This window comes from Hibiscus syriacus, unplaced genomic scaffold, assembly GCF_006381635.1.
Source record: "Hibiscus syriacus cultivar Baekdansim isolate YM2019G1 unplaced genomic scaffold, ASM638163v2 tig00013386_pilon, whole genome shotgun sequence".
In the NCBI taxonomy this organism is placed as follows: Eukaryota; Viridiplantae; Streptophyta; class Magnoliopsida; order Malvales; family Malvaceae; genus Hibiscus; species Hibiscus syriacus.
In genome coordinates this window covers 161924-172770 of record NW_024062302.1, presented here as the reverse complement: position 1 = coordinate 172770, position 10847 = coordinate 161924, and the positions used below count along the sequence as shown (strand labels likewise).

At 35.3% G+C, this 10847-nt stretch overlaps 2 protein-coding genes across 2 annotated transcripts; one reads left to right on the top strand and one right to left on the bottom strand.

Annotated features, from left to right (window-relative positions):
* Window positions 1-565: 565 nt before the first annotated feature.
* On the top strand, window positions 566-2143 carry LOC120206197 (galactinol synthase 1-like). The gene is made up of 3 exons (XM_039205916.1): window positions 566-986; window positions 1077-1532; window positions 1624-2143. The coding sequence occupies exons 1-3, from the start codon at window positions 657-659 to the stop codon at window positions 1846-1848; spliced, it is 1011 nt and encodes a 336-aa protein (XP_039061847.1). The 5' UTR covers window positions 566-656; the 3' UTR covers window positions 1849-2143.
* Window positions 2144-4234: 2091 nt separating this feature from the next.
* On the bottom strand, window positions 4235-9543 carry LOC120206199 (ADP-ribosylation factor 2-like). Its single transcript, XM_039205918.1, has 8 exons — window positions 9474-9543; window positions 8958-9114; window positions 8811-8881; window positions 7109-7228; window positions 6915-7033; window positions 6784-6829; window positions 4528-4563; window positions 4235-4254 (listed from the first exon to the last, which is right to left on the bottom strand). The coding sequence occupies exons 2-8, from the start codon at window positions 9103-9105 to the stop codon at window positions 4249-4251; spliced, it is 546 nt and encodes a 181-aa protein (XP_039061849.1). The 5' UTR covers window positions 9106-9114; window positions 9474-9543; the 3' UTR covers window positions 4235-4248.
* Window positions 9544-10847: the final 1304 nt, after the last annotated feature.

The following is a 10847-nucleotide window of genomic DNA, read 5'->3' as shown; positions in this document are numbered from 1 at the left end:
CCAAAGATACAAGGACCTTCTAGCGTCTTCCTTTGCAATTTGCAATTTGCAATTTGCAACAATTAATTAGATATATGGCAACCATCCGGAGGTTTCCCGGAATCGATACTCTCACCGTTGGATAATCTCAATGACACGCGTACGGCACACATTCCACATCACTGGACCCATGATAAAATATTGGGTAAACATGTTTAGACCCCCAATAATCACTTTTGTTCCATTTTGCTCACATAATTATTATTTTTTTAAATCATACATAACATTATGTTTTGGATTTATCTTGGTAAATTTCAATGATGACATGACATTAACTTATGACGACCCATCTATGTCACCGTTAACTTTTTAACGATGGGTGACCAAAATGAAACAAAAATATAAAATTAGATATTATTTTAAAATAAAAAAATAGTTAAGTGATTAAAACGAAACAAAAGTAATCGTTATGATATTAAACATGGAGTTTTCCCAAATATATTTTGCATTTACTGTCCGGGTTCATATCTGAGCTTTCTATTTAAACAACTGCCACCATCCCCATCTGGCAACAAAGAAAGAAGAAAAAAAGAAACATTGCCTTAAGAGCTCTCTTCAGTTCTCCTAATTTATAGCCATCTCCTCCTTGATTTCTCTTTCCATTAAGCTTCATTTTCATGGCTCCTGAATTGGTTCCATTCGGAGATAAAACCAACGTTTTCACTAAACCAATCACCTTGCGCAACCGTGCTTACGTCACTTTCTTGGCCGGAAATGGTGACTACGTGAAAGGAGTCGTAGGGTTAGCTAAAGGGTTAAGGAAGGTGAAAGCGGCTTACCCTTTAGTGGTAGCCGTTTTACCCGACGTGCCTGAGGAGCATAGGCGGATCCTGGAGCACCAGGGTTGTATCGTACGAGAGATCGAACCCGTTCATCCGCCCGAGAACCAGACCCAGTTCGCCATGGCTTACTACGTCATCAATTACTCCAAGCTTCGGATTTGGGAGGTACGTTTGTTTGCTACCATCAAACCTGGTCTCACGTGTCGGCCTCCCATGAATGCGACATGTACTTATGTTTTAATGTTGTGGTTGCAGTTTGTAGAGTACAATAAGATGATATACCTTGACGGCGACATTCAGGTGTACGACAACATCGACCACTTGTTCGATTTGGCCGACGGGCATTTCTACGCCGTAATGGACTGTTTCTGTGAGAAAACATGGAGCCACACACCACAATACAAGATCGGGTACTGCCAACAGTGTCCCGACAAGGTGAAGTGGCCTGCCGAGATGGGTAATCCTCCTCCTCTTTACTTCAATGCCGGAATGTTCGTGTTCGAGCCCAGCCTTACGACCTATGAATATCTGTTGAGGACTCTCGAAATCACCACGCCAACCCCATTCGCGGAGCAGGACTTTTTGAACATGTTCTTTAAGGACATTTACAAGCCAATTCCTTTGATTTACAACCTTGTTCTTGCCATGTTATGGCGTCATCCTGAGAATGTGGAGCTTGAAAAAGTTAAAGTTGTTCACTATTGTGCAGCGGTGAGTAGTATTTTTTTCTTTGGGGGTGGGGTTGTTTAATGTTGGATTATGTGTTGGTGTTGATTGCTGATGGTGTTGTTGGAATAAGCAGGGATCAAAGCCTTGGAGGTATACAGGGAAAGAAGACAACATGCAAAGAGAAGACATCAAGATGCTTGTGGAGAAATGGTGGGACATTTACAACGACGACTCACTTGATTTCAAGGAACCCACCGCTGGTGAAGGAGAGACGGAGCCCGTTAATCTGCAACCCTTCCTGGCTGCTCTCTCAGAAGCCGGTTCAGTCCACTTCGTGGCCGCCCCATCGGCGGCGTAAATACGGCCAGCTCTCTTTTATAACTACGATAAAAATACTCGTCAGAATCGGGAAAGGTTGTTCTTGAAGTGGGGTTGAAGGATTGTTAAAAGCTTCTAGGTGTGGGTTTTTTTCTTCCAATTATTAATTACGATGTTTTTTTTGGGGGGGGGGGGGTTTGATGAAAGTTAGAGTGCCAACTTGACGTATGGGGTCAAGATTTGGATGGTAAGTTGATAGTGTGCATTTCACAAAAGAGTCTTGTAATTAATTGTGTCAGTGGAAATGGGGAATTATAATCTTAATTTTGCAGCAATGTTTACATGAGTATATAAAATAAGTTTGTAGAGGTGAATATTTGGTTGAATCTAAGTAAATTATATTTATAAATTTTAATATAATAGTTTATATCTATCAAGATAAACAAAAAGTTAATTTTAGTCCAAAACGCCGGTAATTTAAACATACCTAAGAGAAAGGAGGTAATGACATTCTCGGTAATATACCTAAAAAAAATCCACTGTTAGTAATCTTACATTACTAGGAATGAAATTACCGGCCAAACGGAAGAATGTGGATTCTATTCACATGAGAATCTCACATTCCCCGAAACAAACAGCTCTTTAGAGCTTTACTAAATGCTTCAACTTTATGTAGTTATCCTCTCGTGCAAGCTGTAAGAAGATAAGTTTCTTCTTCCTAATTCCACAAACTTTAAGTTGAACTCAATCTTGTCCATGTTCCTTCTAGTTACATTTCCTACGTTCATTTTTTTAACATCCTGAAATTCGACCTAAATAATTATTTAAGTAAATCGAGCTTTGGAATTGTTCAATTTTGAAATTTGGGAGTTAATTGAAAGAACCAAATTGAATTCAAGTCTGAAATGCTGATGATTAATTTGAATAAATATCAAAACTGCTGGCGTCTTGATTTGAGTGTTTGTGGAACCGATATAGGTGTTGCTCGGAGTTTGTTATTCGAACCTTGATTGTGTTGTCTACATTGTTATCGTCGAAGAAGACCCTAATAAGACCATGTGCTGTTTTTCATTAAGACTTCTATCATGTTATGTGCGTCGTTTGCCGTCACGATGTTGTCGGAAAACAAGCTCGTAAGCCATCAGTCTTAAAGTACTTCTATAAATAGTTAATTGTCACTTATGTTTCCAATGTCATTAACTTAGAAACAAGATTATGACTTATGTTTCGTTTTAAGATTAATTTGTCTTTAGTAAAAACCTTAAAGCCAATGTGTGCTCTGCTAATAGAGCATTGATCGATAGCATCTGTAAAGACTCCCAAGACGCTAATTTCTGCATTTCTATCTCTGAAAACGATCCTCGCTCATAGAAAGCCAATTTGCACGGTCTTGCACGCATCGCTACTTCGAACGCGATAATTCAAATCCAAGACACAGTGAGTCGAATCAGCGCCATGCTTTCACAAACTAAAGATCCTCTTGGAAAGAAAAGGCTGATGGTTTGTCAATCCGATTACAATAAATAGCTTGGAGACATTCAGTTCTACGTCCAGGAATGCATATTGGGGGGGCATAAGCAATGTTCGGGATGGAACTAATGCTGTGATTGATTGTCATAATAATTATAGAAGGGGTGGCCGGATCGCCAATTCTCCGATCGACGGAGACGACATCAAAGTTGTCCGAGATCATTTTGATTGTAATCAGTCGTCTTATTGTCAAGTAGTCGATGTTTGATTTATCATAGGATATAACTTATTTTTTAAATAATGGTTATTACTATGCTCTCCAAAATTATTATGCTGATTTCTTTTTTACTCTAATATTTAAAAAAAAAAGTCTTTTTTACTTGACTAAGGAACTATTTGATACTTGGAATTAATTTCTAGGTGATTTGATTCTCTAAATTATGTCTTATATAAAAAAATTGTTTTAGAAAGTGTGAAAATGATAAGTAAATAAAGATATATGTATCACTCAAGTATTGTTTGATGAAGGGAATAATACTAAATTCTCAATTGCTACTTCTTCCCGTGGAATTCTCAAGTTGCATCTGGAACAGACTGTCCCAGCAGATTTGAAGAAACTGACATTTTAAGCATTTTCATTAAGTGCGGAGCTATAGGTGTATCTGATTTCTCCTGTTTTGTTTAATATCTTTAGATTTCTCCTGTTTATTGAACAAGCTAAAAGAGGCATTCAAGAAACTGGCTAGCCTTCAATTACCAACAAGGAAAGAACTTTTCCAAACTTGGGGAATTTTTTTCAGCTATCTGTATAATACCAGCAAGAAAACCCAGAATTTATCAATTATTTTTAGACTACGTATAATAAATGGCAATGTTTGCAAGAGACAAAAGAACATGGGAAAAACAAAACACTTGAACGGGATAAAACATCCAGGACAGCAGATTGTGCCTGACAACTCAATTATGCCATCTATGCCTGCAGATTGTGTATATGAATATCAGCATTAAAACTGGGGTTGAGATATAGTCCGTTATTATTTTGTCCATTACTTTCCCGTCCGTTAATCATTACCATACATATGTGTAGGACTCGCCTATTGATTGCGTAGATCATGCTTATGAATGGTGATTAAGTTTGAATGGGATAGTAATAGATGGGAGCTTGACCCAACAAATAGAAGGTAGGAGAAACTGAAGAAACCCAAATGGATATAATCTGCAACTTCAGGTTTAAATGCAAGTAGCTTACCTTGTTTGCGATGTTGTTTGAGAGCCAGTCCAGTCCCTCGTGTCGTAACCGGTTTTTGTCCGGGTACGAAATTTTCTTACTTTTACTTAGCGGGAAAAATGATGTGAATAAATGGTTTTTAAAATATTTCGAGAGTTGCCATCGGCCTTTTGGGTCAGGTAGGTCGAATACCTAAAAATTATCTTTTAAAAGATTTTTTAAGAAAACATCAGTTAAAAGATAAACTGGTCCGCGTTTTTACAAAAATTTGTTCTTTTTAATAATAAAAAGGAATTCGTGGTCGATTACGTTTGGAGAATGATTAACACCCCACAATGCCCAAAATTGGTACTCATTAATTATAAATTGTCTCTATTATTGAAAATTTAAAAATTTAAAAATATATATTTAATTCATAATCCTTTTATTTCAAATTTATTAATATAATTTTAAGAACATATATTAATAAGATATTTATTTATTTAGAAATATCAGAAAATGACTTCTAGGTGCTTTAAGACAAACCATTTCTTGATATTAAAAAAATAAATAAATATTAATAAAACATTTCTATAAAAATAATTAACATAAATTAATATATATAATTTATAAAAATATGATATTTATTTATTTAAGAATATCAGAAAAAGACTTCTAGGTGTTTTAAGACAACCCATTTCTTAATATTAAAAACATATATAAATATATATAGATATCTATATGACTAAAATAAAATAATAATTAAAGCAATAATTAAAACATATTGAAAAATAAAGGATAATAATAATAATAAAATGCAAATAAATAGTAGTTAAATAACAAAATTAAAATGTAAAATATCAAAATCAATGAACATAATTTGAATTATTATAAAAATATAATTACTAATAATATAATTAACCCTTAATTATTAATAGGTGATTAAAATGTAAAATATAAGATCTAAAGGCCTTAACTCGAAATATCATAGAATTTTAATTGCTAATGTTGTAATAATTAATTAATCAGGATTAAAATAAAATTAATTAAAATTATGATGCACTAAAATGGATATTTATCCTAAATATATATAAGTATACGGGTTAGGATTAAAATAAATAAAATAAAATTTACGAAACCAAATTAAAAAAACAAAAATCATTTTCAGTGACTAAATTGCAAACTTACAGAAGTACATGTATTGCGGGAAGGGTTTACCTATAAGCGTAAATTACGAATATACCCCCTACCCAAAACAACATCGTTTGAGAGGGGTATATAAACCCATAATGGCCGGCCCTTCGGGCCATTATCCTCATTTCTTCTCTTCTCATTCTCTCTCTAACTGAGAGAGAATGAAAAAATGCTCTACCTTCTCTCTAAAAATCTCTGGCCGGGAGAGACCGATCACCGGCCGGCCGCCTTATTCCGTCGCAAACCACCACCGCCGGCCACCGTTGACGGTGGCCAAAAACCCCAAAATACACTATAATAAAGCCCTAAACACCCTAAAGTCGAGCCTAGCCTTTGTTTCTCCTATAAATCTCCTAATCGGAGTAGATCTAGGGAAAAAAAACTACGTTTTACCTTGGTTTTCACGCGATTTCCGACGATGTTTGAACTTTCAGAGGGTAAGTTGTTTCTCTTCCTTCGTTTTCCTTTGGTTTTTGGGTTGCTTGCTGCTCGTTAGTCTCTGTTTTGTATTGCTCCATTTTTGTTTTTCTTTGTTTCTACTGTGGTTGTTGTCTTTCTGTTGGTGTTTCTCGATGGTTGTCGTCCTCTGTTTTTGTTCTTTTTTTTTTTTTCTATTTTGCAGGTTTGGTGGCTTTATAGCCACCATGGTGATGGCTTTGGACCAGCCCAAAAAAAGGGGCTCTTTGGTGAGTCACCGGACTATGGTGGTGACTCACCATAGAGGTTCAACGTGGAGGGGCAGCTGGATCTTCTGGAGCGTTCTGGCGAAGCAGTGGCAGCAGCTTCCTGAGGCGGCGGGATGTTGGCATCAAGGGAAGTGGCGACGTGGCCCTAGGCTGATGATACCCTAAGGTTTCCTGCTGTTGGGCTTCTGGACCGTTGGATCTTGCCAGATCCAACCGTTGACATTGAGGCGGTTGACTGTTGAGATGATGAAAACCTTAATCTGGTTTAGGGTTTTCCTTGGACTTCTGATTTGGGCCACCGTGTTTGGTCACTGTTGGGCCAGAGTTGGGCCTGTGCATGTAAATAATAATTTTTTTAATAATAATAATAATAATAATATAAATAATAATCAAATGGAAAAAAAACGAGTGTCTTCACCTCGTACAAACCTTCACCAGAAGTGGCACACGTGCTTTGGATGTACCTGCAAAAAAAAAAGGGGGGGGGTTAAATGCAGATCCACAAATATAGACCAACAGAGACAGCGAGAGTGAAGGGGTTCATCTTACCAGTGGCGCTGGCGGAGAGATTGAAGGCCAAGCTTGTCAGTAATCTCAGCAGCATTCATTGCATTTGGAAGATCTTGCTTGTTTGCAAATACTAGCAGGACAGCATTCCTCAACTCATCCTGTCAATGCACATAAAACAATATGTTAGATTTTATTAGAACCATAAGCCATAAGAAACTTTATGCTCAACGTGCCTCATTCAACATCCTGTGCAACTCATCTCTAGCTTCAACCACACGATCACGATCATTGCTATCAACCACAAAAATAAGTCCTTGTGTGTTTTGGAAGTAATGTCTCCACAATGGTCGGATCTATATAGAAAATCATATTAAATCAACTTACTTCTCATTATTCCAATAGGTGTTCAAACTTTTTTTTGAATCATTCATGTATCTAATGTTACAAACGTTACCACTTTATGTGTATGTACCGTAACAATCGTTAAATTCCACAGTTAAGTGACATGTGTCAAGTTCTGGTAATTTTAAAAATTTTATTTAAATTAAAACAATAAATATATATATATATATATATATTAAAAAATACCAAAAATTTTGAAAAAACTAAAAAAAATCAAAACTTGGAAAACTACCATTTCAACCTCTAAACTCATGCCGAATGTCATCGGTTAATGTTGATCAGACCTCCACCCAAAGACAGGCTAAATTCAACCATAAATATCGTGTTTCTGACTAAGGAAAAGGCAAAATCGCGACCCAAAACCACGTCTCAGGGGAACTCAAACCCCCCAAATTCGCAACTCAGGCGATCCAACAACGCGCACGATGACAAAGAAGACAACAACCGACCAATGGGATGACAAGGGCGGCGACAACCTTCGTGGCCGGAAAGGGAGGTTAGGTTTAGGGATGAAGGAGTTGGATTTTTTTTTTGTAATTTTAGAAAAAATGATTTTTATATAAATATAATAATTTTTTATTTTTAAAATTACCATAGCGTGACATGTGTCACTTAAAGAAATTTATTAACAACCGTTACATCCCAGACACCTAAAATAGTAACGTTAAGCACATGAATAATTCAAAAAAAGTTTATACATCTATTTGATAAAAACAGTATTGTTTGGACACTTATTTTACAATTAAACTTTAATAATATAATCTTTAAATGAAGGCATAATATACTTTTAGGTGCCTAAACTATACCCTAAGTTTTTCTTTAAAAAAAGGTGTCTAACGTTTTCTTCGTTTACACTTTTAGGTACATATCATTATATATTTTTTTTATTTTTTTAATAATAAAAATATTTATAAAAAAAAATCAACCATGTGTCGTCCCTCCTTCTCCCTACCATTCCCCACCTCCGACTACGACAAAGGGTCACACTGGTTGGGTTTTGTTCGAAGCAGGGTGGTGAACTCAATGGTAGTAGCCGTATAACGTACGACTAGGTGTAGCCGTCAAAATCATCGAAAAAGAACGACCGAAAACTTAGAAAATCGACGATCCTTTGCAGCACTTTTCACAATGATCGATATAGTTTCACAGTGGGTGGGGATCAAATTTTGATCACAATAGTAATACAATTTTGATGGTGTCAATGGTGACAACAAATGACCAACAATGGCCGATCAACGATGACAACAAATGACCAACAATGGCCGATCAACGGTGAAATTTGAGGGTTGGTTTTTTTCATTATAATATTATATCTTTTTTCAATAATTTTCCTTTTTAAATTTTATATGTGTAACACGTGTCGAATAACAGCAAATTTTACGGTTGTTATGGTCTAGAGATAAGAGTGTAATATTAGAAACATCATGCAACTATTTAGAGGGAAAAATTCTTTTGACACAAAAAATCAATTTGAGTTGCAATTTAACAGCATAAAAATGTATTAAACCTTAAATGAAAGCCAAAGATGGGTACCTTGTCCTGGCCACCAACATCCCAAACAGTGAAGTTGATGTTCTTGTATTCCAAGGTCTCAACATTGAATCCTACAAAATTCTATAATATATCAAAACCTGAAAGAAAAGTTATTTTGAATAAGAAATAGTGAAAAAGGCTGCATACCAATGGTAGGAATGGTAGTGACAATCTCTCCCAATTTAAGCTTGTAAAGAATGGTGGTTTTACCAGCAGCATCAAGACCAACCATCAGAATGCGCATCTCCTTCTTGGCAAAAAGCCGGCTGAATAGCTTTGTGAAAGACAACCCCATTTTTCACGTCTGCCAAATACCAAAATCCACATATAAATTTCCGAATTCATAGATGGAGTTTGAAAATCGAAGTTAGAAGCTAACGATCGGGAAGTAAAGAGAGATGGACTGATCCATATGTTACGAAATATCTTTGATCCGAGAAAATGAGATTGGAGCAATTTAACGAATATAAGACGCTTTTCCGAGACTCTTATAATATGAAACTACGAAAAGGATGAAAAATTCAAGAGATTAACATAATGTTGAAACAAAAGTGAAGTCATTTAAGAAAAAAGGCAGATCTGGAGAGACATAAGCTAAATTAGAGAAAAATTAAGTAACTATTGAAAATTTGTTTTGGATTTTATGTTGGAAGAGAAAGTTGCCTGAGACAAAAGAAAGATGTTATCAACAAACGACGAACGACGGAGAGAAGCGAAGATCTACTCCTCTCTCTCTCTCTCTCTCTCTCTCTCTCTCTCAGAATTGAAGGCAATTGACGCTTGAAGCTGAAGACTTGAGAGCCGTATTTATATATGGGCTGTGAACGTTGATTAACACAAAGAAACCCACAAGGAAAATTGGACGAGCTATTAAGCCTATTCGCTAAGAGACATTTTGCTTTGTTTGGACCCAAAACCATCATTGTCTGAATCTGATGGAGCTGAGCGTAAACAATGGCTTTAATCATTAAATCATAAATTTTCAATTTATTTTTTAGAAATTACTATATAATTACAAATGATAAATTAGATTTTAGGGCAAAGTAAACATATTGTCCCTCGATTATAGTTACTATTTTGTTGAGTTCTCAAATTATTAAAAGTTATAAAATTTACAAAGTGGTCCCTCGACTATAGGGTGTTATTTTGTTGAGTTCCCTACTGTTAAAGTTACAAAATGGTCTCCTGACTATTCGTAAGTTCTAACCCCGTCCTTTTTCATTAAAAAATTTGACGATAGTCTGAGTTGAACGTTAACATGTTAATTGAGATATGATAAAATATGATTTCAAAATATCAAACTATCATCATATCTCAATTAGTATGTTAACGTCTAGTTTAAATGACCATTCCTCTTTTTTTTAAAGAAAAAGACAATTTTGGAACATATAAATAGTCGAGTGATCATTTTGTAACTTTTAATAGTCGAATAACTCACTAAAATAATACCCTATAATTAGAAGATCACTTTATAACTTTTAATAGTTAATCAATTACATAAAATAGTGCCCTATAATCAAATAACTATTTATATATTTTATATTTTAAATCTTTAAAATTTTAAGTTTTATAGTCAGAAAATTAATTTCTACTTCTAAAGAAGCGCTATTTCCCCCAAATTTAAATCTTCATTCTCCCCAGCTTTCCACCACCAAAAAGGTAAATGCAAAGTCGGAAATCGGTATTTATGTTTTATGATAAATAGGGTACTTACGCTTTTTAGTGCGGCAATGATCGATTAAATTTAATCTTGAAAAAAGTTGGGGTTTTAAAATAGAGAAAATAATCTCAGTGATCAAATATGCCTTATAATATACGATTTTAACCAACTTTTTTTGGATTTGCCAAAATGACCAACTAAATCGCAATGCGATCTCCGGTATCGCAAATCAGTTTCCAGATTCGCAACGCGAACTTCGACTATCGCAACGCGAACTTGGACTATCGTAATGCGAACTTGGACTATCGCAATGCGATAGTCGACAATCGCAATGCGAACTTGGACTATCACATTGCGATTTACATAGTCGCATTGCG

Bases quoted from the DNA above. Each gene is read 5' to 3' on its own strand.
- LOC120206199 (XM_039205918.1), bottom strand. From the start codon at position 9,105: ATGGGGTTGTCTTTCACAAAGCTATTCAGCCGGCTTTTTGCCAAGAAG. The intron at 8,882-8,957 runs GTATGCAGCCTT...AGAATTTTGTAG, and splicing joins CACTACCATTCCTACCATTG to GATTCAATGTTGAGACCTTG. The intron at 4,564-6,783 runs GTGAAGACACTC...TTACGACACGAG, and splicing joins CTGGTGAAGGTTTGTACGAG to GGACTGGACTGGCTCTCAAA.
- LOC120206197 (XM_039205916.1), top strand. From the start codon at position 657: ATGGCTCCTGAATTGGTTCCATTCGGAGATAAAACCAACGTTTTCACT. The intron at 987-1,076 runs GTACGTTTGTTT...TTGTGGTTGCAG, and splicing joins CCAAGCTTCGGATTTGGGAG to TTTGTAGAGTACAATAAGAT. The intron at 1,533-1,623 runs GTGAGTAGTATT...TGGAATAAGCAG, and splicing joins TTGTTCACTATTGTGCAGCG to GGATCAAAGCCTTGGAGGTA.